At 40.1% G+C, this 22,137-nt stretch overlaps 1 protein-coding gene across 1 annotated transcript; it reads left to right on the forward strand.

The window, feature by feature from the left end:
* The first annotated feature begins 19,243 nt into the window (after nucleotides 1–19,243).
* LOC145012772 (uncharacterized) lies at nucleotides 19,244–21,310 on the forward strand. The gene is made up of 4 exons (XM_078971563.1): nucleotides 19,244–19,374; nucleotides 19,549–19,789; nucleotides 19,883–19,946; nucleotides 20,703–21,310. Exons 2-4 carry the CDS (start codon nucleotides 19,605–19,607, stop codon nucleotides 20,967–20,969), a joined length of 516 nt encoding a protein of 171 aa, XP_078827689.1. The 5' UTR covers nucleotides 19,244–19,374; nucleotides 19,549–19,604; the 3' UTR covers nucleotides 20,970–21,310.
* The last annotated feature ends 827 nt before the right edge of the window (nucleotides 21,311–22,137 follow it).

Raw genomic sequence — 22,137 nt, forward strand, 5'->3', positions numbered from 1 at the left:
ACATGCCTCCATTGATACGCGATGTTTTGCGATCTTTGACCGCACCCGCTGAGAGGTATGAAGCAATGCACCACGGGATGTTGCAAAAAACGCCGGGCGTGATAATGCTCCATAGGTAGAAAACATCAAGGTTGGAAACCTTGTCATCGTCCTTCCTTTGGTTGATGGTGGAGGAAATAAGGCGGTGAATGAGGCGGTGAGTCGGGGATCGGATGCTCCCTTCCTGCGCAGACTTCGGGATATAAACTTTATTCCCTATAGTATTCCACCAACCCGTGCTAGTAACCCCATCGGGAAACACCGTGTGAGTGGTTGCCAAAAAGGCCCGAAAGAGGTTCGTTGAAACCAAAGGTTGATCATAAATCCCTAGCCGGCAAGCAAGATCCACCACCGAGCATTGATGACACTCGCCCCCAAGACAAAAAGTGAAGCTCGCCGGATGATATCAATCCACTCCACCGGTAAAAGATACCGTGGAGAAAAACTCCAAGCAAAGCTCTAAATATACCGGCTCTTGTATGCGGAAGACCCGGCTCCAACCATCACATATCATCGACTCGCTGTCATGTTGGAACTCCTTTAGAAGGTACGGAGCTAATTCTTCTTCATATCTTACATTTTGCAACCACTCCCAATCAATTCTGTTCGGTACATAGACCTCCTTCTTTTTGATATCGGAAAGCTTCTTCTTCCATTTCCGCATTGTTGAAGCGGATTCGATTTGTGGGAAATTCAACCATGGAAATTCCCCTTGGATACCACTTGAAGATTGTCCTCTTCTAAACATGATTCCTGCAAAACATATAAACCAGACCCAGAAAACACAGAATATAATTAAAAAAAAAAACGAACTGTTTCTGGAAATCGACTGGACTCGTCGAGTCCATGCCCGACTCGGCGAGTCGCGCGACCTGTACGAGTCGGTCGACGGGTCTCACAAAATTGAACCATGTAACCTTTAAATTCTTGCAAGGGTTTTGTTCAGGGACTTCCTACTAAGTAATAAGGCCACAATAAACGTTCAAAACAACAATATTCATGACAAAATCGAAAACCTAGAATTTAATCACTTTTTCAAAAACGGGTTTTTTCATGAAATTGCAAGTATAGATGACCTTATAATCACATTCTATCTAGAAATCAAGAAGAAAGTTGTTACCTTTTGAGTTTAAATCTTGAGAATTTGGAAGAAAGGTTGAAGAACACTTGAATGCTTGAGAGAGAGTTGTAGAGAGAGGCACCCGGCGAGTGTGGTGTGGAAACTGAATTTTTAGGGTTAAAACCCTATTTGATGTAAAAGTAATTTCGAAATGATTATTTTTTTCTGTAAATAAAATCGACTCGTCGAGTCAGGGTCAGACTCGGCGAGTCCAATCGCGCAGTCAAACTTTTTTTTTTTTTTTCTGAAATCAGTATATACTCGTCGAGTCAGGGTCAGACTCGGCGAGTCTCTTGTAAAACATTACTAATTTTTAAAATTTTGTTATGTATTCAAAATCTTTTCACCCCACTCTTAAGCTAGGCGCTCCCTTAAGCAGACAAGTTCGATGATTTGGAAGATTATAATTGAAACACAAAACAAAAATAAAAAAATAAAGAGTAAAAGAAAGCAAACTCTAACGACGGGTTGCCTCCCGCCAAGCGCTTCTTTTTGAGGAGTCATTAGCTAGACTCCTTCCCATTTACGTTTTGTCATCTTCAAGCATCGGGAATGTACGCCTCACTTTTTGTGGTTTGTACTTAGTCTTGTAGGCGTGAATCTTTTTCTTGTAAGCCCTTTTTAATTCGTCTCTTCTCTTTTTCTCTGTATCATCCTCAGCTGTTTGGGCCTCTCTTTTCCTCTTCTTCTTTTTCAACCCATGCTTTTTCACCAACTTTTGAACCTCCTTTTCTTTAAATTTGATAACTTCATATTTCATAGCGGTCCGTGCTCTAGGTTTAGTAGTGAATTGGTGATTAGCTTCCGCTCTGCTTCCATTTATGTCCTCATCCTCTTTTGTGCTCGACTCTTCTCCAATTGGCATCGTATCAAGGCATGCCACATCGGCGTGTTGGACCTCCATTCCTTTTACTTCTTCTTGCTTGACCTCTGGATTAGCTTTAAACATCACCGACTCATCACCCACTCTTAATGTCAAAGTAGACTCACATATGTCAATTAGGGCACCTGCGGTGTTTAAGAATGTTCTTCCCAAAACAATTGGTATTTCTGGGTCTTCTTTCATCTCCACTACCACGAAGTCTACTGGGAAAATAAACTTGTCCACCTTGATAAGGAGATTTTCACATATGCCTTGTGGGTGAATTATTGTTTTATTTGCCAAATGGATTCTCATATTTACCGGCTTTGGTGCTGGTAAATTCAGCTTCTTAAAGAATGAATAGGGCATCAAATTAATGCTTGCCCCTGAATCAGCCAATGCTTGTGTAGAAACTTCATTACCAAATTGGCACGGAATTACTATGTTACCCGGATCACCCTTCTTCTCAGGCAGCTCACTCATCAATATCTCCGCGACTTCAGCAAGATCTTTCCTAGCAGCAAACAAGCCTTTAAGCAAGTTAAAATATTTAGGAGTTTGGAGCATTGTGTCCACGAATGGCATATTGACTTGTAAAACTTTAACATGCTCCATGAAGGTTCTATAGGCTTGAACTTTTTCTGAAGGCATGGCTCTGGATGGGTATGGCAAAGGAGGATTGTATGGCTTCAGAAAACTGGCATTTTCTTCATTCCCGACTTGACTCGTCGAGTCCATTTTGGTGACTCGGCGAGTCTGATCGAGTTTTTCTTGTTCTGATTTTTCTTCCTTTTCTGCCTTCTCCTTGGAAACTCTTAGTGTTTCTGCCAATTCTTCTTCACCGCTGGAGGTTATTACGCTCACGTTCTCGTTTCTTGGATTGGGTTGGGTGTCGCTCGGAAGTTGGCCCGGTCTTCTTTCGTTTACTTGATGTGCAAGTTGGCCCAGCTGTTTCTCTATGTTGAGAATAGAAGCTTGCTGATTCCTCAACATGTTTCTGGTTTCTTGCATTGCCACATCATGATCATTATGTCTTTTCTCGGATGCGGTTATGAATTTTGTAAGTATTTCTTCTAAATTCGTCTTCTTGTCCGTCACCGGTTCTTCCTTTTGATAATACCCTCTCTCCCTCTGTTTATATTTCTCTTCCTTAGCCTTTCTGTACTCTTCGTATGGGAGCCATTCCTTCTTCGGTTTCCTCCAGTCTTCATCGTATCTATCGCCGCTGGAGTAAAATACTTGAGCCTTTTTATTTCCATTCTCGTCTCGATCACATTCCTTGGTAAGATGGGGACCGCCACAATTTTCACATCCAACTCTAATAGCATGGATCGTTTGATCCATTTTTGTCATTCTTCGGTCTAGGCTATCGAGTTTAGCTATCATCGCCGCCATACCATCGTTTACCGAATTTACTACTCCTCGACTCACTTCATTCCTCGGGTTGTGGTATTCTCTAGAGTGCCTGGAGAATTCTTTAATTAACTCCTTTATTTCCGGGGGTGGCTTTCGGGTGAGTGGGCCTTGTGAATCGAGTAGTTGCCTCGTGGTGACATTTACTCCATCATAAAAGATAGAGACCTCTTGTTGGCTATTGAGATCGTGGTGGGGGCAATTTCGAAGTAGGCTCGTGTATCTTTCCCAAGCTTCATAAAGGGATTCATCGGGTTGTTGCTCGAAGTTGGCAATGGCTTTCTTTAGCTTTGCTATCTTGGAAGGTGGGCAGAAGTGATCTATGAACTCTTCTTTCATTTTGGCCCATGTGGTAACTGATCCGGGAGGGAGTGACTTCAACCAATCCTTTGTAGCTCCTTTAAATGTGACAGGAAGCATGCGTAGTAGCTGGATCTCGCGGGCACATTAGGTACGTTGAAGTAATCCGCCACATCATTTACTTCATCTAAGTGCTTATAGGCGTCTTCATGATCTCTCCCGTGAAAAGGTATCTCCTTGAGTTGAGCGAGAATATGGCCCTTTAGTTCAAACGTAGCGGTAGCGGGGATTGCGGGTTGCACAAGTCTCGGGCCGGTGTCATCACGCATCCTTTTCTTCCACTCCCCCATGGGGATTTCGTCAATATTAGCCATAGAGGTGGCTAAGTCGTCTTCAAACTCGGATGTGTGCTCACTTTCTTCTTCGGTCTCGTAATCGGTGTCTTTTGGGATCGGATCTTCGGTTGTCAACGACGCACTGGATGCTCCTGCTTTGCTGCTCCTCTTCTTGCTAAAAACGGATTTGAGGTTTTTGAGTGGTGAGTTCTTTGAAGAAGCGGTTTCTCCAACGGTTTTGCCCTTGTTTCTTCTTAATGTGGTTTCCGGATCTTCAAGAGGGGGAACTAGAGGCGTAGCAGATCCTCGGGTCATGAACCAACTGCAAACAAAAACAAAACAAAACGCGTAAAAAAGAACAAAAAATTAAATCTGATTCAGCGTCGCACTCGCCGAGTCGGGGCGAATGCACTCGGCGAGTTCAAGTTAAAATCAGCGTTTTTTTTTAACTAAAACTTAAACAAAAAAATGAAACAGAAATTAACTTTGTGTAAGATGAATCTTACACAAAGGATCGATTGAATTAGAATTTTAATACTAATTTTAGAACCGTTCCCCGGCAACGGCGCCAAAAACTTGATGTGTGTAAAACTCACTTAGTTTTAATCCTACTTTAATTATCAAATAACACACAAAAGGCAGTGAACCTATCAATTGTGGTATAGCTAAATAAGCAGGGTATCGAACACAGGGAACGGCAAATTAAATTAAAAACTAATTCTATCTAAGTTAATTTAGAAAATAAAGGTTTTTCTCTAGTTTTACAAGACTAGAAACTTACTAACTAAAACTAATGCAAGACTAGAAAAGAACAAATTAACTAGATTCAATAACGGGAAAGAAACTTCTGTTTAGTTCAACTCGGTTAACTTTATGGTTGATTTTGAGGTAATAGTGCAATGGATTAATTCTTTCGTTGGTTACCGATTCAAGTGATTAAGTTTGTGTTCACTATCCTAATCCTTAGCAAATAAATTAATTCAAACAGTGGCCAATTGCTTAATTTAATTATATTTACTAGATCAATTATTCGGGTTAATTTAGACTTGCAACAACTAATTAATTCGTTATTCTTAATTAACCTCTTGTTTGATGGTCATCTTACAAGCTTGTACATGAGTTTACTCAATTTCCTTATTAATCCTAGTTTCATATTCATTAATCCTAGACATATGATATAGTGGTCACATATCATATGAGGTTGATAATCAATAGATGTTCATGCTAATCAATTATCTTCCTATTAACAGAAAATCAATTATCATTCATACACAAGGTTCTTTAGCAAGCTAAAATAACAATTAATCACCAACTTGGAATTAATCCTACCAATCAATCAAACCATATTGTCAACTTTGTATTCCCAAACAGAAGTATAAAGAAATTAGTTCATAACTAAGGTAAATAACAGCAAACAAATAAGTTTAAGTTGCTTAATCATGTTGACAAAACAAAAGAATTAAGTAGAATGGTGAAATTACGCCTTAATTACTCCCGGGATTGGATTCTAGCTTCTTTGGTTGACTTCTAGGGTTCTTCTGGCTTCTTATTCGCAGCTAAACACTTCTGAAACTTCCCAGAATTCTCTCCTCTCGCATTGTAGAGTTACCTTTATATATGCGTTCCGACTCGTCGAGTCATATGGTGACTCGTCGAGTCCCTCTCACAATAATCGTAATCCGATAACTATCTTGACTTCTAAATGCTTATCCTCCTGATTCCGCGACCGGACTCGTCGAGTCAAGGGGCAACTCGACGAGTAGAAGCCTTTTATGGGTGTTTTCTTTCTTCTTTCCACTCTTGAGCTCCTAACCGCTTCTCTTGCTTCCTTTCGCTTCCGAGCTTCATCTTTGGACTGAAAAACATAATTTAACACTTTTAAGTACCTTTTGTCCATAATATGCAACAATTTAGCTAATATATGAATAATAAACTATACTTAATACACACTAAATATGCACATATCAGATCCGATTCGAGATCAAGGGATTATCAGGACCACGACCGATGTGGGAAGTGTGGTAGGACACACGAGCGTGCGTGCAGGAGTAGTAGTGGTGGTGAGTCTGGCTGCTTCAAGTGCAGTCGGGCTGGTCATTTTAGCAGGGATTGTACTGCTACCACCACACAGGGATCGGAATTGATATGTTTTCACTGCAACCAAGGGGGCCACAAGAAGGCCTAGTGACCCAGTTTGCTTCCAGCAGGATGGGTGATGGCACCTGCCCCTGCAACCTTGAGGATCCCAGACGGCCGTCAGGGCCGTGCAGAGGTGACTACGGTAGGAGGCAGGGCTTTTTATATGACTACCTTGGAGACTCGAGTAGCGTCAGACGTTGCAGGTATGCGACTTCCATTTTTAGTTCTTTTATTTGTTTATGATTATATTGTTATGGTTCTGTATCATTATCGGTACGAGTATTTTATTGTGAGCGGCTTGCTTGTGATCGAGTTATATGCCATCTGCATATCTTGGATATCTAGATAGTAGTTAGGGGATACGCCCTATTGGAGAAGGTTACTTAGGATGCAGTAACTGTAGCATGCCTGGGAGGGACTTGGTATGTCTCGCTAGTTCGGAGCCGTAGAGTTTCAGAAATGGACTGGTTAGATCCCTAGCTATGGTAAGCTTGGGGTTCCTCAACAGATTGATTATGGAGTGGTAGCAAGGATTGGGATTTCTTTCGAGCATTGGGTGGCAAGGTGTAAGCAGGATCGAAGTGGGGGAGAATCCTCCGAATGTACAAGGGTAAGAGCACGCAGATCCAGAATGAGTATGAGGTCTCTGAGAAGGAAAGGGAATGGTGCAGCGTTTGATGGATTGAGGAGTTCAGGGTTGGGAGTTTGAGAAACTCCCCATCAGTTAGTGCGTGTAATGGTGATGGTTAGTACATGGTTGGGAATTCAGGTTTGAGGATACCTGTAGGACTCAAGTGAGTCGAAATGAAGATCTTGAGGACAAATAACATGGGAGGCTTTTGTACTAGTAGATAGTGGCGGAGGCAGCTCATAGAGCGTAGTAGAGCGGCGGGAGAGCCGCAACTTTCTCCAGCAGTGGTCAGTGGTGGAAGGTGTTATAAGACTATGGGGCATCCCAAGCATTCACTAGCAGTCAGAGATGGAAGGTGTTGTAAGACTACGGGTAAGCCGTAGCATTCCATAGTAGCTTCGTTAGCGAAGTTAGGGTGAGGCCCTTGTCTCTTCGTGATCAAGGAAGGGATCATGAATGGGTAGTGTATTGGAGGCGAATCTTAGATCGGTTGGCCATAGTGAACTTCGAGGATGAAGTTTGGTTTAAATGGGGGAGAGTTGTGACACCCAAGATCAAAAAGGCCAAGTAAGTAAAGAAAACTCTAAGTCAAAGGGGTCAACTCGTCGAGTCCAGGGAGGAACTCGACGAGTCGGAGCGCGATTCGTGTTGCGGTTTAAGTGATTGACTGGACGAGTCGGGGAGACTGACTCAGCAAGTCTGGTATGGGTTGAAAAAGCCCTAATTTCGAGACTTGTACCCTATTTAAACATCTCATTCTCCTTCTATCAGCCTCATTTGTAGCCCCCATTGCCCAGAAGCTACTCCACGAAACCCTAGTGCCCTCTTTGTGTGTGTGACCCATTGTTGAAGAGTTGGAGTGTTCTTGAATCCTAGAAGGAGAAGAAGGAGTTAAGGGTTCAAGAGGAAGGTTGTGGATCCAAAAGATTCATCTCTTTAGCTACTCATTTTGGTAATCAAGTTCCTTCCTTGCCTTGTTACTTGTTGAATCATTTCATGCCCCTTTTTATGAGATTTTGGACCAAGTATGATTCATATCAAGTTCGGATGTCCCCAAGCTGAATCCTTTTAGCTCCAGTTGTTTCTGGGCCTAGGGAGTCATAAAGTATCATCCTTGAGAGTGTAGGTGATGCATGGTTGTCTTAAACCCTAGTTTGTGGTGTGTTTAGCCTAGATCTCCTTAGCTACATGTAAGGTTGCAACTTTACGTGGGGAATAGGCTTTGGGAGAGTGGATCTACAGTTTGGAGTCCCTGCATGACTCAAAAGCCTCTGAATAAATGAAGGACTGAATAGACTCAACGAGTCCTTCAAGTGGACTCGACGAGTAGTATGAAGATTGGGAGGAACTCGACGAGTTGGATGAACAACGCGACGAGTCTGTTGAAGTTTGCCTTGAACTCGACGAGTCAGGTCGCGAAACCCCGAACCCTTCCAATTAAGACTCGAATCAGTGAGTCGAGTGGACACTCAATGAGTTGAGTCGCGAATGGAAGGACTCTGAGCATACAAACTCGATGAGTCAGTAGGCAGACTCGGCGAGTAGGGTTGACCTGGAAGGTTGACTTTGACCCAAGTTGACTTAGTTGACTTTCGGAGGATACTTTGACTAAGTGTTATATTGGTATTGATAGCTCGAGGAGCTAGTGGGGCCGCAGTTCGGAAGAGTTTTTGGGTAGCAGCAGAGGGGTTCAGCAAGTTCAACAATTACAGGTGAGTTTTCCTTTGTGTGAATGGGTCTAAGGCAACAATGTCGACCCATGTAGTTATGATGAAGACCCGGGGGTTAGCCCTAGGCACAATATGCTGGTATGATATTCAGGACGAGGTCCAATAATAGCGGGCGGGTGCCTAAGGAATGGTTTATGTGATAGTTTATACTTATTGTCTGTGTGATACTTGTATGTGCCTAGTAGGGAGGTGAGTGTGGGCAAGGTCCCGTATCTCACCAATAGCAGAGTGTGGACGGTGTTCCACATTTCATTAGCAACAGAGGATGGGTGAGGCCCAAGTTAGGGAAAGAGTGAGTGTGGGCTAGGCCCGTATCTCACCACCAGTAGGGGTGTGGATGGGGTTCCATGACTCATCAATAGCAAGATAAGGGCGAGTCCTAAGATAGGTGAGGCATCGGGATAGGATTTATTAGTATATGTTAGCTTATGTGTGTTGTATGCTTATGTGCTATTATATGTTAGTGGGCGAGGCCCAGTGACATGCGAGGCATAAGTGAAACAGATCTATATCCGAGCAGGGCTCGAAACTAGGCGAGGCCTGGAGCGGTGAGGCCATTGTAGCGGGTGTGGCCCAACATGTGCAGTATGTGGTTATGCATGGTATGTGGTAGGTTGGGGAACTCACTAAGTTTCATGCTTACGGTTTTCAGTTTTGGTTTCAAGTACTTCCGGTAGCGGAGGGAAGAGCTCGGGGTGATTGCATGGCACACACCATAGATTAGGCAACATGGGAATGTTTTACTCTGATAATGAGCATATGTTTTGGAAATTAATACTTTGATTATGTTTTGGATTGATGATTATGCTTTAAGTAATGTTTTATTAAAAGAAATTTTTAGTCTTGAATTTTGGGATGTTACAGACTTGCTTGCATGATCTTTGTTTCCTTCCTCATCCTTCTTCCTTCTTAGATCAAAAAAGCACCAAATTAGCTCTTAAAATGGAGGAAGATGATTAGGGTTTCTTTCAGGGCTTGAGGGGCTTATGAAGGACAAACCCTAGCCTCCTTATTGCTTCAAATAGGGAGAAAAAACAAAGAAGATTAGGGTTTTTGTAACGCCTGTGCTTCTGGGCTTGTCATTAATAGCAATGTATTAGTCTACTTGAACCTTTGTAACCCATTTTGAAATAATAAGAATGTATTATTTGAGTATTATATGTTTTGTGCTTAGTTGTGTGGCTTAAATGAATTAAGAATAAAAAATAAGCATCAAAATAAAATAGTAGATAAAGTCGATATCTTTGGATAATGTTGTAGTAGTTGAAACGAGGTTTTCGAATATATAAAGAATGTTGAAATCCGAGTTATAACGAAGAAGTTATGATTTGTCGAAGTTTCACGACAGAACCGGCACGACACCGAATGATGTAAAATATGAATTTAAGATAGAAAGATATCTAGCCTTAGTAATCTAAATGAAAGTTGAAGAGTTCGTTAACTGAGATCGTGCATAAAAAGAACGCCTAAATCTGACTTCGTATGAAGAAGTTATGATTTTCTGAAGTTTCGACTTAGCATTATGCAGCCCGAATACTCGATTTGAGATCGAGCGGTTTTTAGCCGAAACAATCTAAACTAGAATCGAATATCTCGTTAATGGTAGTGAAACGGTAAAAAGACAGGCGAAAACGGACGTCGGATGAAGAAGTTATGAATTTTTAACGGAGTTTTCCTGTTGCGGCCTACTAAAAATAATATATAAGTAATATATTTATAATATATTAAAAATAAAGTCAAAATTAGCCAACAGATTCTAAACGAAAGTTGTAGATCATAATCTCACCTACACGTTGATATAAAGAACGTCGAAAACGGAGTTCGTATGCGAAAGTTATGAATTTCTGAAGTTCGGGGCGCGAAACCCCAAAACTGTCAGATACCACGACGTGGCAAGTCTTATGACACCTTCTGGAGTCCCCCAGATGCAACTTGCAATGACAACCAAGCCCATGATGTGGAAAAAGGTGCCACAACGTGGCAAGGGGAAATTTTGCCCTATAAATAGATTTGAAGGGCCAACCGTTTAGGCTTGCTATTTTCTCTCCTCTCTCTCCCGTTCTACCTCGATTTATGTGAAAAGAAGTACCCCCGAAGCCCCGATATCACCACATGACCCGAAGCGAGTCCAGAAGCCCGAAGATCCCTAGAAGAAAAGAGTTTGCGAGTTGAAGCTCTGCCTGCGAGAAGTCCGGTGTGTGAAGATCTTCCAGATCTACCGAAGAATACTACTTCTGCAAGTCGTAGTGTTGTCCGATCATCTTCTGATCAAGTGAGTGTATATTACTTTTCTTCTAACACATAGATATAAAGTATCTCCGAGTGAATATGTGCTATGTGTATATAGATATATATTATCTGTTACTTGGAATGAATATGTATATTTGGAACGAGTATTAAATGATTATCTTATCAGTTTTTAAGTTGCATATGTATGCATATGTATATTGTTATCTACAAAATGTTGGGTAGAACTTGGGTAGATAGTTGAAGTGTGATAAACTGATGAGAGGCCTTGATGTTGTTGATGTTGACCTAGTCATCTAGCAGAGTATATGGATGACGACCACAGACTCTTTCTAGATAGTCCTGTGGAACGCTAGCAGGTTCATAACCTGTAGATGTTGTGAACGATGTGTTCACCGGTGTACTCTATCCCCCTCATGGTTGCCTTTAGGACATCTGTTGTTGAGGAAACCCCTTGAAGTAATGTCCGTCCTGATGAAAATCCTAGATTAGGTCCCTTGTAATAGATGTTGTTTCAGGGACGTAAAGTGAGGATAACGGGAATGGGTAATTGGGTTAATATTGGTTGGTGAAAATTAAATATAATTATTTATTGTGGGTTGAAAAACCTATATGCTCACCAGGCTCCCAAACCTGACCCACTCAGTCTTATTTGTATTACAGGAAGTGGCGTGAGGGCATAAGATGGATGAATCATCAAGTTGTTTTGTTTATGAGCATGTATATGTATATAACTGTTGTATGGCTTGTAATATGTTGTTTATGCTTTTGGTCTGTTTATCGAAACATGACATCCCGAATATTGTTATATAATGAAAATGAATCTCTTGATGAAATGCTTTGATAAACTTTATTTTATCATATTTTGTTTTGGGAACAAATTCCACAACTCTTTTAAATCAAAAGGATTTACCATGAAATTATTTTAAAAGCATAAATGAAACCGGTCTTTTATGGCCGAGATTTTGGAGATGTCACAGTTTTCATCACAACCGTCAACATGTTGTGTTTGAAGAAGCAATACGACGTAATAACCTTAACGAAAACTGCAAAGTTCTTACTGAGACATGCCATGTTGGTTCCTCCAACACACTGTATCCAATCCTCAAAAAGGAATTTATTCCCAACAATTGTTCGTCAAGATTTCGGGTGTTACAACTCTCCCCCATTTAAATTAGATTTCTTCCTCGAAATCATTCCTTACCATCCCAGTCACATTAGGTAGCCTGAAGAACGCAACCAAAACCCTGAGCATGCAAAAACCTTCCAAAGGCTACCGAACCCAACCTTAGCGTAACTCTCCAAACTCAATGACGAACGAATCCTTAATCCCTTGTAGAAAACCACCCTTACCTTACCCGAGACCCGAAATCTGAAGTCTCAAATTGGTCTTACTCCATGACAGTCTGCCCATACTGAATCACTACCATGCTGAAACCTCAATGAATTCCAGACCAAGCAAAACACTTCCACCCTTGATTATCTTGATGCCTCCATTGGGAACAGAATCACTAGCCATTTACTGTTGTGGAACACTTTCTCTTGACAGAAGGCTTAGATAATCCTTCAAGTTGAAAGACTCATCCCCTGCAATGGTTAGACTCAGATGTGAGCTATGCAATAGGGTCAAATCAATTACTCTAAGATTATTTAATCCATGTTGGGAGTGACTTAGCACATTCCCCGAATAACAAGCAACTCCACACATGAATCCCACATCACTAATATTTCCTTGAATCGCCTTGCCGCCCCTTAGCTGCTTCCAAAAGCATCTGGTACCTCCCTGGACCCAACTTACCTGTCAACTATCCGACTCACCGGATTCCTACCCAGTTACTGAGTCAAATAGACACACACAATCTCCCCATACGACTCCTGAATACAAGCCTCAATTTGAAATAACTGCCCTAGTTATCCCGTCACTAATTTCAATGCTAAAAGTGAATGCAACATGACCAACTGTAGTCTTATATCACACCGGCCTCCAACGACCTACCATTTCTTGATTCCAAGGATGATGTGGCCCTCTCATAGTCTTGTGAACCAACCTATCCTGGTCTAATCCATCTAAAGTAATCCATGACCAATCATGGATTTACCACGCCCTCACCCCTGCATAGGCTCTGGTGAATGCTACAGGCCACCCCGCAATCTTACAACACTCCAACACTAACTCCCAACCTAGTGAATGCTACGGGCCACCATGCAATCTTACAACACTCCCACACTAACTGCCAAGTTAGTGAATGCTACGGGCTACCCCTCAATCTTACAGAACTCCTATTTTGACATGGCCTCCGCCCAGGGTCTTGTCGCTCATCTATCAATCCATCCGTACATGTCCTTAGTCGAACACTCACCCGACCAAGCACCCACACTTGGCTCGAGCCATACCTGGAACCCCAAACTGGGTCCACCAAAATCCTGCTATCCATCCTCAAGAAGGCGCTAACCAACTATTGGGAAGTTTCTTGAACTCCCAACTCACACAGTCCTCAACCCAAACGACCACTTGGACTGCCTTCCTTCCCGACGGGGATGTGAAACTCATACTAGTTTCATCCCTAATTCTACACTGTACATTTGAACGGTTCTCCCTCACTTTGGTTCGACAAATCTCTCCCAACACACAAGGTTTGAAGGATACCCAATCCATCTTGCCACTTATGATTGTACCGCTGGCAACCTGCACCTACCAATGCTAGTGTTCCATTACTAGCCAAACCCAAAGACTGCACCATCCTTGAAGATCAAATAAACACTCCTCGAAATCCCAACAAATCTGATACTCCAAACGCTTTTAATGATACAACACCCAAATCTTGAAGTCCTTTATACCGGTGACAAGACCAAAACCTTAGCAATATAACACTTCCCTTGGAACTCCCAACGGACAACCAAGCTTAAATGCCAAAACCACTGAACCCCAATGATACTGGAGAACCAACTCGCTGAACCTGATCATAGAACTTACACACAATACCCCTAAACTGATCTCGACAGACCAAGAACTGGAATAACAACCGAACATATTGAAATCTGCTCAACAAGATGCAACCCCTTCTGACCCACTAATGATTCATGGCATGCAAATGTCATATAACAATTCTTGATGATACAACTCAAACAATAACAGAGAACTAAACCAAAGATAACACTTACCGAAAGAGATACAAAGTCCCAAACAATATAAATACTGATAACACCCAAAAAGAAATCAAAGGATAACATAACTGCAATATCACCTGCTGAAGCCCTGGCCTCACCTATCTAACATTATAATGCCATACTTCTCTCTGCTAGGGCTCCTGCCCTACCCTTACGACCATAAGTGATCCTCAAAGTAACCGGAGTAGGTGCACTCACTGCTCCACCCCTAAACATTAGATGATCAATCTTCTTGTGTCACACTTGGTTGCAGTGAAAACATAACGGGATTGCCCCCATAGGACAATCCTTGCTAACATAACCAAACCTGCCACACATGTAGAAGCCCAAACCCTTAGAACAACAAACCCCATCGTGCAGTTTCCCGCACGTGTTGTACTGACCCCGACCTTATTGGCACCTCAATTGCTGATTAGAAGTCTTGGGTCTCTTCTCGAGACCCTCCATTACCTGCACCTGATTTGGACCCCTCTTCCCTAGGTGCTCCAAATCGATCTCCCGCTCTCAGGATCCAATTATATCATTCATGGTCCTGCACCCTGAAATACTCACAGACTCCCTGATGTCATCCCTTAACATATCATGATACCTTACCTTCTTAATCTCCTCATCCGCTGCATACTACGAAAGAAATAAGTCTCTCTCTCAGAACTTGGCAGTGATCTCTGCCACAGTATCAATAGTCTGGCGGAGATCCTAAAACTCTCGCGCCAACTGCCGTACCTCAATCACCAGTACAAACTTAGCTCGGAACCTGGTCAAAAAAATCATCCCACGTCATCGTGTCAACAACATCATCACCCACCTCACGTCCTACCTCTTCCAACCAATCTTGTACCCCGTCCTTCAAAAGGCAGGAAGCAAATATGACCTTCGCCTCCTCGAGGCAGAAACTTATCTTGAACGCATTATCCATATCCACTAACCATCTCCTACTAGCAATGGGGTCATTCTCCCCAGAGAACAGGGGAGCTCCACAAGCACGAAACTCATGGAAAGAAAGAGTGCGAGCTCCAACGATATCTATAACCTCAGCATAGTACGCGCTCATCCAAAATCTCAAGAATCCTCTCCTTGACCGAACCAAAGACCACAAGAGTCTGATCTAAAATACCACTGGTAATCTTCGATGAGATGAACTCCCGCATCTGCTTACTAATAGGCTTAGTACCTGCACCTGAACCAGAACTAGAACCTCCTCCCTAAGTGCTCATCACCAAACTGAAATACAACATGCAAATGATCAGTTAATACCCAAGGATCCTTCTCCCACAAGTTTCCTAGATTCTCCAAGACTCTCCCCGATTCGAGTATGGATCTTGTGCTTTCAATAGTATGGGCCCAACACTATCTTCCACATATATCCATACATTCCTTAAGAATCATCGTGAATCCTCTAAGTCACATTCTCAAACTGATGCACCAAAAACTCACTAAGCAACGCAACTAAACCCAATGAAGCACATCATAGGCTCCCTTAGGTTCTCGACCTCACCCTGTCCTCAGTTGTTGAAAGGCTCCCACCAATGTCAAATTACTGCTTCATGAATACAGTCACATGTAATAGAGATTAGATAATCCTTCAAGTAAAAGACTAGACCCTAGAACGGTTGGAATCAAACAAGAGCTATGCAATAGGGTCAGATTCATCACTTTGAGATTATTTAACCTGTGCCAAATGTGGCTTAGTATATTGACTAGTAGTTGATTCACATCGCTAAGAGCCCCACAAAGCACAAAGCAAGCAACATTCATGCAACGAAAAATCCAACCAATATACACTAATCAAGCCATTCTATCCACTTATCTGAAATCCATTAAAGTTCATACAATTAGGCACATAAAGGCATCCCTCTTATCATAAAATCATGAGCAGATTCTTAGACCTAATCTAAAATGCAATTCTCATAATCATATCGTATCATAATAAACATGTATTGGCATTCTAGGAACCACTTACTTGAGCTCGATCGATTGCACACATCACACCCTTTTCTTTGATTAGAAACTCTTTTAATAAAATATTTATTTTATGAAAAATCTACCAAACCCTCAATCTGAGTTCAGGCACGTCCGAGAGTATGCTCAATCCCTCAAACCAACGATCTAATACCAACTTGAAATAACCAAAATATGAAGTTAAAATTTTCATTTTTAAAACAGTCAAAACACCCATTTACTATCCACTAAAACACTTAAAGATATTTTATAATAAATACATTTATCCGAGTACAATCTCAAAATCTCAAGGCTGCAGAAAATATGGGTGTATGCGCTGCGATCAATCCTGGCCCTTCCCTTTCTAGCTGGGAGTACCGGAAACCATAAACAACAAATGTAAGAACAAAGCTTAGTGAGTTCCACAAATACCACATACCAAGTCATACATATCAAACATGTAATAGGAGGTGCTATGTGCCAACCATAGTCTTGCCATTATGCCACGAGCTATATAATGATCTTTCCTTGCTAAGCCGGGGGCCAAAACCTTGGGTCTTACAAACAAGAGCCAGGAGCCACCTCCTGGTCTTCCATGAAAGCATCACAAAGACAACTAGCATATAATCTGCAACTATTTATCTACTTAACTGCCAGAGTCCAAACTCTGGTCTTGCATATAAATTTTCCATGACCCACCTCCTGGTCTTTCATACATGTGGCAAGGGACACCCCTGGTCTTCCTATAATACATAAATTAATAGGCCGACATTGGTATCGACCCAATAGTATAGTAAAGAGACTCACCTCGCACTGCTGAATCACACTGATAATCCCTGACAGCTGGTCCGACAATCACCCAAACTATCAATACCAAATAACACCCAATTAACAGTTGGAGAGGAATCTATATCTTTTAATCCATATTTACGATAAAAAAAGAAACAATTTCACCCCTTATCTAGCTGAGCCCAAAATTAAGGCCCAATCCTACAATCCAAAAGGCCTAAACATGGCCTAACATATCCCATGGTCAACCCTGATCAATCCTCTGGTAAAAGACAAATTCAACAGTCCATGTTGACCAAACACGCCATGTTGCCCCTTGTCTACGTAGTGTTCCACCAGCATCTAATCAGTCGGGAAAAATCCTGGCCACAAGCCGTGTTAGCTTGCTAACACACCGTGTTCGCCCGAGATTCAACAACTTAATATATCAAGTTGTTTTCTACGATTCCAAGAGCTATAAAGCTCAGATCTAGTCCATAATGTGGTCCAGAAGGATAAAGTTTCCAACTTTATCCATTGGGACTACCCAAAAAGGTTCAAAACTAAATCCATAAAGCTTAATAATGTAAGAGCTTATCCAACAAGCACTTAATTCTCCAAGTCTGAAGTCAATCCTTTCTAGAAGTGATTCAAACACCAAAACCATCCCTAAAATTGTTTTTTATAAACATACATGTCCAATGCATGTCTTGAACCCGAATTAGGTCAAAATAGAGATTCATGACGTGGTCCAAAAGGATAATATTTCCAACTTTATCCATTAGGACTACCCAAAAAGGTTCAAGACTAAATCCATAAAGCTTAATAATGTAAGAGCTTAGCCAACAAGCACTTAATTCTCCAAGTCCGAAGTCCATCCTTTCTAGAAGTGATTCAAACACCAAAACCATCCCTACAATTGTTTCTTTATAAACATACATGTCCAATGCATGTCTTGAACCCGAACCAGGTCAAAATAGGGATTCATGACCTAATCTCTATGCATGACATCAAACTTGATTATAATCTAGATCCAAAACACTATTAACTCCTCTTGACCTGGAGATTCATAAGGTTACCAACTTTATGAGGTCTAACCATTCCATCATTCAAGAATAAGAAGCTAAAGGAACACAATTGAAGATCTAACAACTTTTAGTGATAAAAATCGAGTCTTTAACACTTACAAAGGTCGAGAAGAGTGCCAAAGTGGAGAATGGGGACTTGCTTGCATGATCTTTGCTTCCTTCCTCCTCCTTCTTCCTTCTTAGATAAAAAAGCACAAAATTAGCTTTAAAAATGGAGGAAGATGATTAGGGTTTCTTTCAGGGCTTGAGGGGCTTGTGAAGGACAAACCCTAGCCTCCGTATTCCTTTAAATAGGGAGTAAAAACCCAGAAGATTAGGGTTTTCATCACAGCTGTCAATATGTCGTGTTGACCTTAATGAATACTATGCATTTTTTTTACCTAGACACACCGTGTTGGTTCCTCCAACATGTTGGATCCAATCCTCAAAAAGGGATTTATTCCGAATAAGTGTTCCTTAAGATTCAGGGTGTTACAAAAACCAACCATTGAAACCCATTTTTATGACTCAAGACTCTCCCAAGGGTCTGAAAGGACAACTTAATGGGTCAAGAACATGCTTTGTTCATGAAACACCACATTTGGGACAAAAGAACCTAAAATTAACACACAAGAAGATCTAAAAGAAACTACACCATGTTTAGAACTTGTACCTCAAAATGGTGCCAAAAGGTGGTGTGATCCTATATCTAGAAAGCTTCACTCCTCCAAGGTGGTCTTCTCTTCCTTACTTCTTCAAAAGCAACAAAACACATACAAGCTTAGAAATGGCTCATCAAGAGGGTATTAGGGTTACAAACACGTATGAGAGGTTGAAGGTTGATAAGGTGTAAGAAAATAGGCCATAAGAGTGCTTAAATACCAACCAAACCCTAAAATTAGGGTTTCTCATCTGGCACGTTCGCCCAACATACACTGATATACGCCCAACATACTAGAGCGCGCCATAGTATGCTCAACGTACACCATGTACGCATGACGTACTCTGAAGGCTTAAAATTACAATAATGCCATTCAGGCCCTTTTGCATACATATCTTGAACTTGCGACTAAAATGCAACATAAATAAATCAAAGGGTTTAATTTAAAGGTACCACACGTCGGGATGTTACAGAGGTGGTGATGGTGGAGGCGGAGAGTTGATGATATATTCATATATGGATATACTTATGTTTATATTAATATATAAATATTACTTATTCTTCGTCGACTTGATATGGTAAAAATAATTTATTAGATGATAATGATTCCATAATTTTGAAGTTTTTATTTTTTATTTTTTCAGTTGAACTTTGATTGATATATATATATATATATATATATATATATATATATATATATATATATATATATATATATATATATATATATATATATATAACAAAAAATATCTTAAATTAAAAACAAAATATATTTAAAAGGTAAATAATTCCCCAGAAAGAAAAGATATATATATTTTTTTCTAAAAATCTGTCCCCAATCATCTCTCTCATCCCATTCTAATGAATAGTCACCCACCTCCCATTTCTAGCTTCCTCTCTTCACCCCCTTCAAAATCTCTTTCTAGTCCTCTGTTTATGAATACCCTTCACCCAAGGTATTTCCCCCGCTCTCTCTCTCTCTCTCTCTCTCTCTCTCTCTCTCTCTCTCTCTCTCTTGATTTTCGGATTCGTTTTGTGAACCGTATTTGATTTCCATATTCGACATGTTTATCTAATGTATATATGTTTATTCATTAATATGAATCGCGTTTTATGTTTTCTGTGTGCAGGTGTTGTTGATTTTGCATACAGATCTCGATTTTTTTCTAATTGAAAGAGTTTCGAGATGATGAATCGCTGTGCATATCAACAGCAGAACAACAACAACATCAACAACAACGCCTTGGTGAGAAGTGAAGAGACGATGAACGGTGTTGTTTGCCCGAAACCTCGTCGATTGTATCTCTTGAATCCTTCCATGAAAGAGTCCATTTCTACCTCATCTCCTCGATGGCAGAACCACTATTCCATGTATTGTTTCAATTTCTATTTTACTTTTCTTATTTTTCATTCGATTTATCTCCAGATGTTTTGATTCTGTTTTGGGTCTGATGTTTAAAACAGTCATCAAACGGAGACGCATGAATCAAAATCAAGGATGGAGCTTCTAGATATGATTTTGACGAAGGTATAAACGAACTTCTGTGATTTGTGTGATATAATTTCAAACCGAATTCTCGGTAATTTGAGATCAAAGTTACAAGCCAATTGTTTTCACTTTGGTCACATCATGATTTCGCCACTTACATAAAGTCAAAATTCCTTGAAATCACCTACTAAACTTTTACTTCGATTTATGGGATTTAAGTCGAGTGTCCAATTTTCCTTTAATTTGAAAGTGACGTTTGAGTCCAAAATTTTGTTTCTTTCTGTTCAACTTTTTCAGGGATTCTGCTGGCTAATTCTTAATTGGGGATTTATTATATAACTGTAGACTCATTGGACTAAACTTTTGATATTATAAGGTCAAACACTTTGAATTCCTCAATTTGGGTATAGTATTTTACCAACTTTGTTCATCGTTTACCTATAATTTATCATTTTATTGACAAAGATCTGGTCATAGATCCCATTCTTTTCGACTGTACCCATTTTAATTTCCATGGATACTTTGCTACCATGGTTGGTGGGTTTGTATTGAAACATGGAATGTCATTCTGTCATAATCCGATTTCACCAAAAACCAAAAAAATCACAACTTTGATTGCATATTGTACTATAAGGTTTAACTACTTGATTGAAAACCAGTGGAGGTGTTTAATGTTATAGTACCTCCAAGATCCAGCTTTACTTTGGTTGTTATTACTCCCCCTTCTTAAAAAGAAAGTCAAACCTTTTTACTTAAAATCTCATCTCGTCATATTTTATTTCTTGTTTCTTATAGGAATGTTATGGTGCTGAAAAATCCAACAATGTGGTATCATCATCACCACCATTCTTTTGTGGGTCTCCACCTAGCCGGGCGGCAAACCCGGTGGTCCAAGATGCTCAATTTGGTAACGAAAACCCAAACCTTCCATCACCCGCCATCGAAGCCTCACCATCTTCCCGTAAAAATGGCGGAAGTTGTGCCAGAGGAAAATTTGGACAAAAATGCCCTGCGGTCAGGGTCGAAGGATTCAACTGCCGGGGCATTTCCGCTGTTGCATAAAAGATCAATAAGCACAAAGTGAATTTTGATGAGAGAGGGGCATTTCTGTCTAGTTCATTTTTTTTTTTTTTTTTTTTTGTATATGTAGAGGTTAAACAACTTGTCATCAAGTGTGTGATAGTTTGGGTCTTTTGAGTCCGTTAAAATGTGTATATGTGTTTTGAGAGAGGTGAATAAGCATGAGAAGGGCAAAAGGGTAATTTACTTTCTGTTGGTGATGGGTAGTGTTTAGAAAGAGGGGAGAGATAAAAGGGTTGCAATTCTTGTCCTTGATTGTAATTTTGTCTACAAGGCAAGGAGAAAACCGTCTTTTTCTAATGGAGCTTTTCGCTTTTGCTTTTTGGTTTGTTGTTCAATTCTATTCTGCGGAGTGCTGACTGTATTTGATAAGATTTGTGTAGATCATAGGATCACGTGGCTTTGGAATTTTTCTTTGTAGTTTTCTATTCATGCATTCATGTTTGTAGTTTTCTATTCCTGCATTCATGGCTTCTTGTTAACTCAAAATATGGATCTCATTCAAACAAATTTAAATTTTGTTTACCAAGTTTTACATTTACATATTCTTTAGATATATGTATTTAATTTTATATGGTTGATTTCTTAACATAAATTGAGTTCATGAAAAATAGTTTCCAAATCATTATTTTTAATTTATAAAAGTTTAATATTATAAATAATTAACAATTTTTTTGTTTGTCTTTTTAAAAAAATAATAGTTTAAAAAATAAAATGATTAACTAACAACCTGTTCATTTTGTCCATAAAAATACAATTAAAAATTATGAAGTTAGTATTTTGTGAATATAAATTTCTACCTCTTTAACTCTTAATAATGTTTTTGAACAATAATATTTTGTGAAGAAAAAGTTACATACTTTTGACCATGATATTTTTTATATTTCAAATGTCTAGTAAGAAGTAAAGTTTACGACCTTGGCGAAACATATTCTTGATTTTAATAAAATTTAGAGTAAATTATAGTTCTGGTTCATATGGTTTAGTCAGATTCATACTTTCAGTTTAACTTTTGAAATTTTGATAAGATGCATCTCTACGGTTAAAAAAAAATTGCAGTGCACATCCTTAATTCATTTAAAAAGATTATTTTACACTCATTTTTTTTTTGAAATATATTCGTTTTCGAATTATATTGTCTCCATTTAGT

This window comes from Lactuca saligna, chromosome 8 (assembly GCF_052625555.1).
Source record: "Lactuca saligna cultivar CGN05327 chromosome 8, ASM5262555v1, whole genome shotgun sequence".
NCBI lineage: Eukaryota > Viridiplantae > Streptophyta > Magnoliopsida > Asterales > Asteraceae > Lactuca > Lactuca saligna.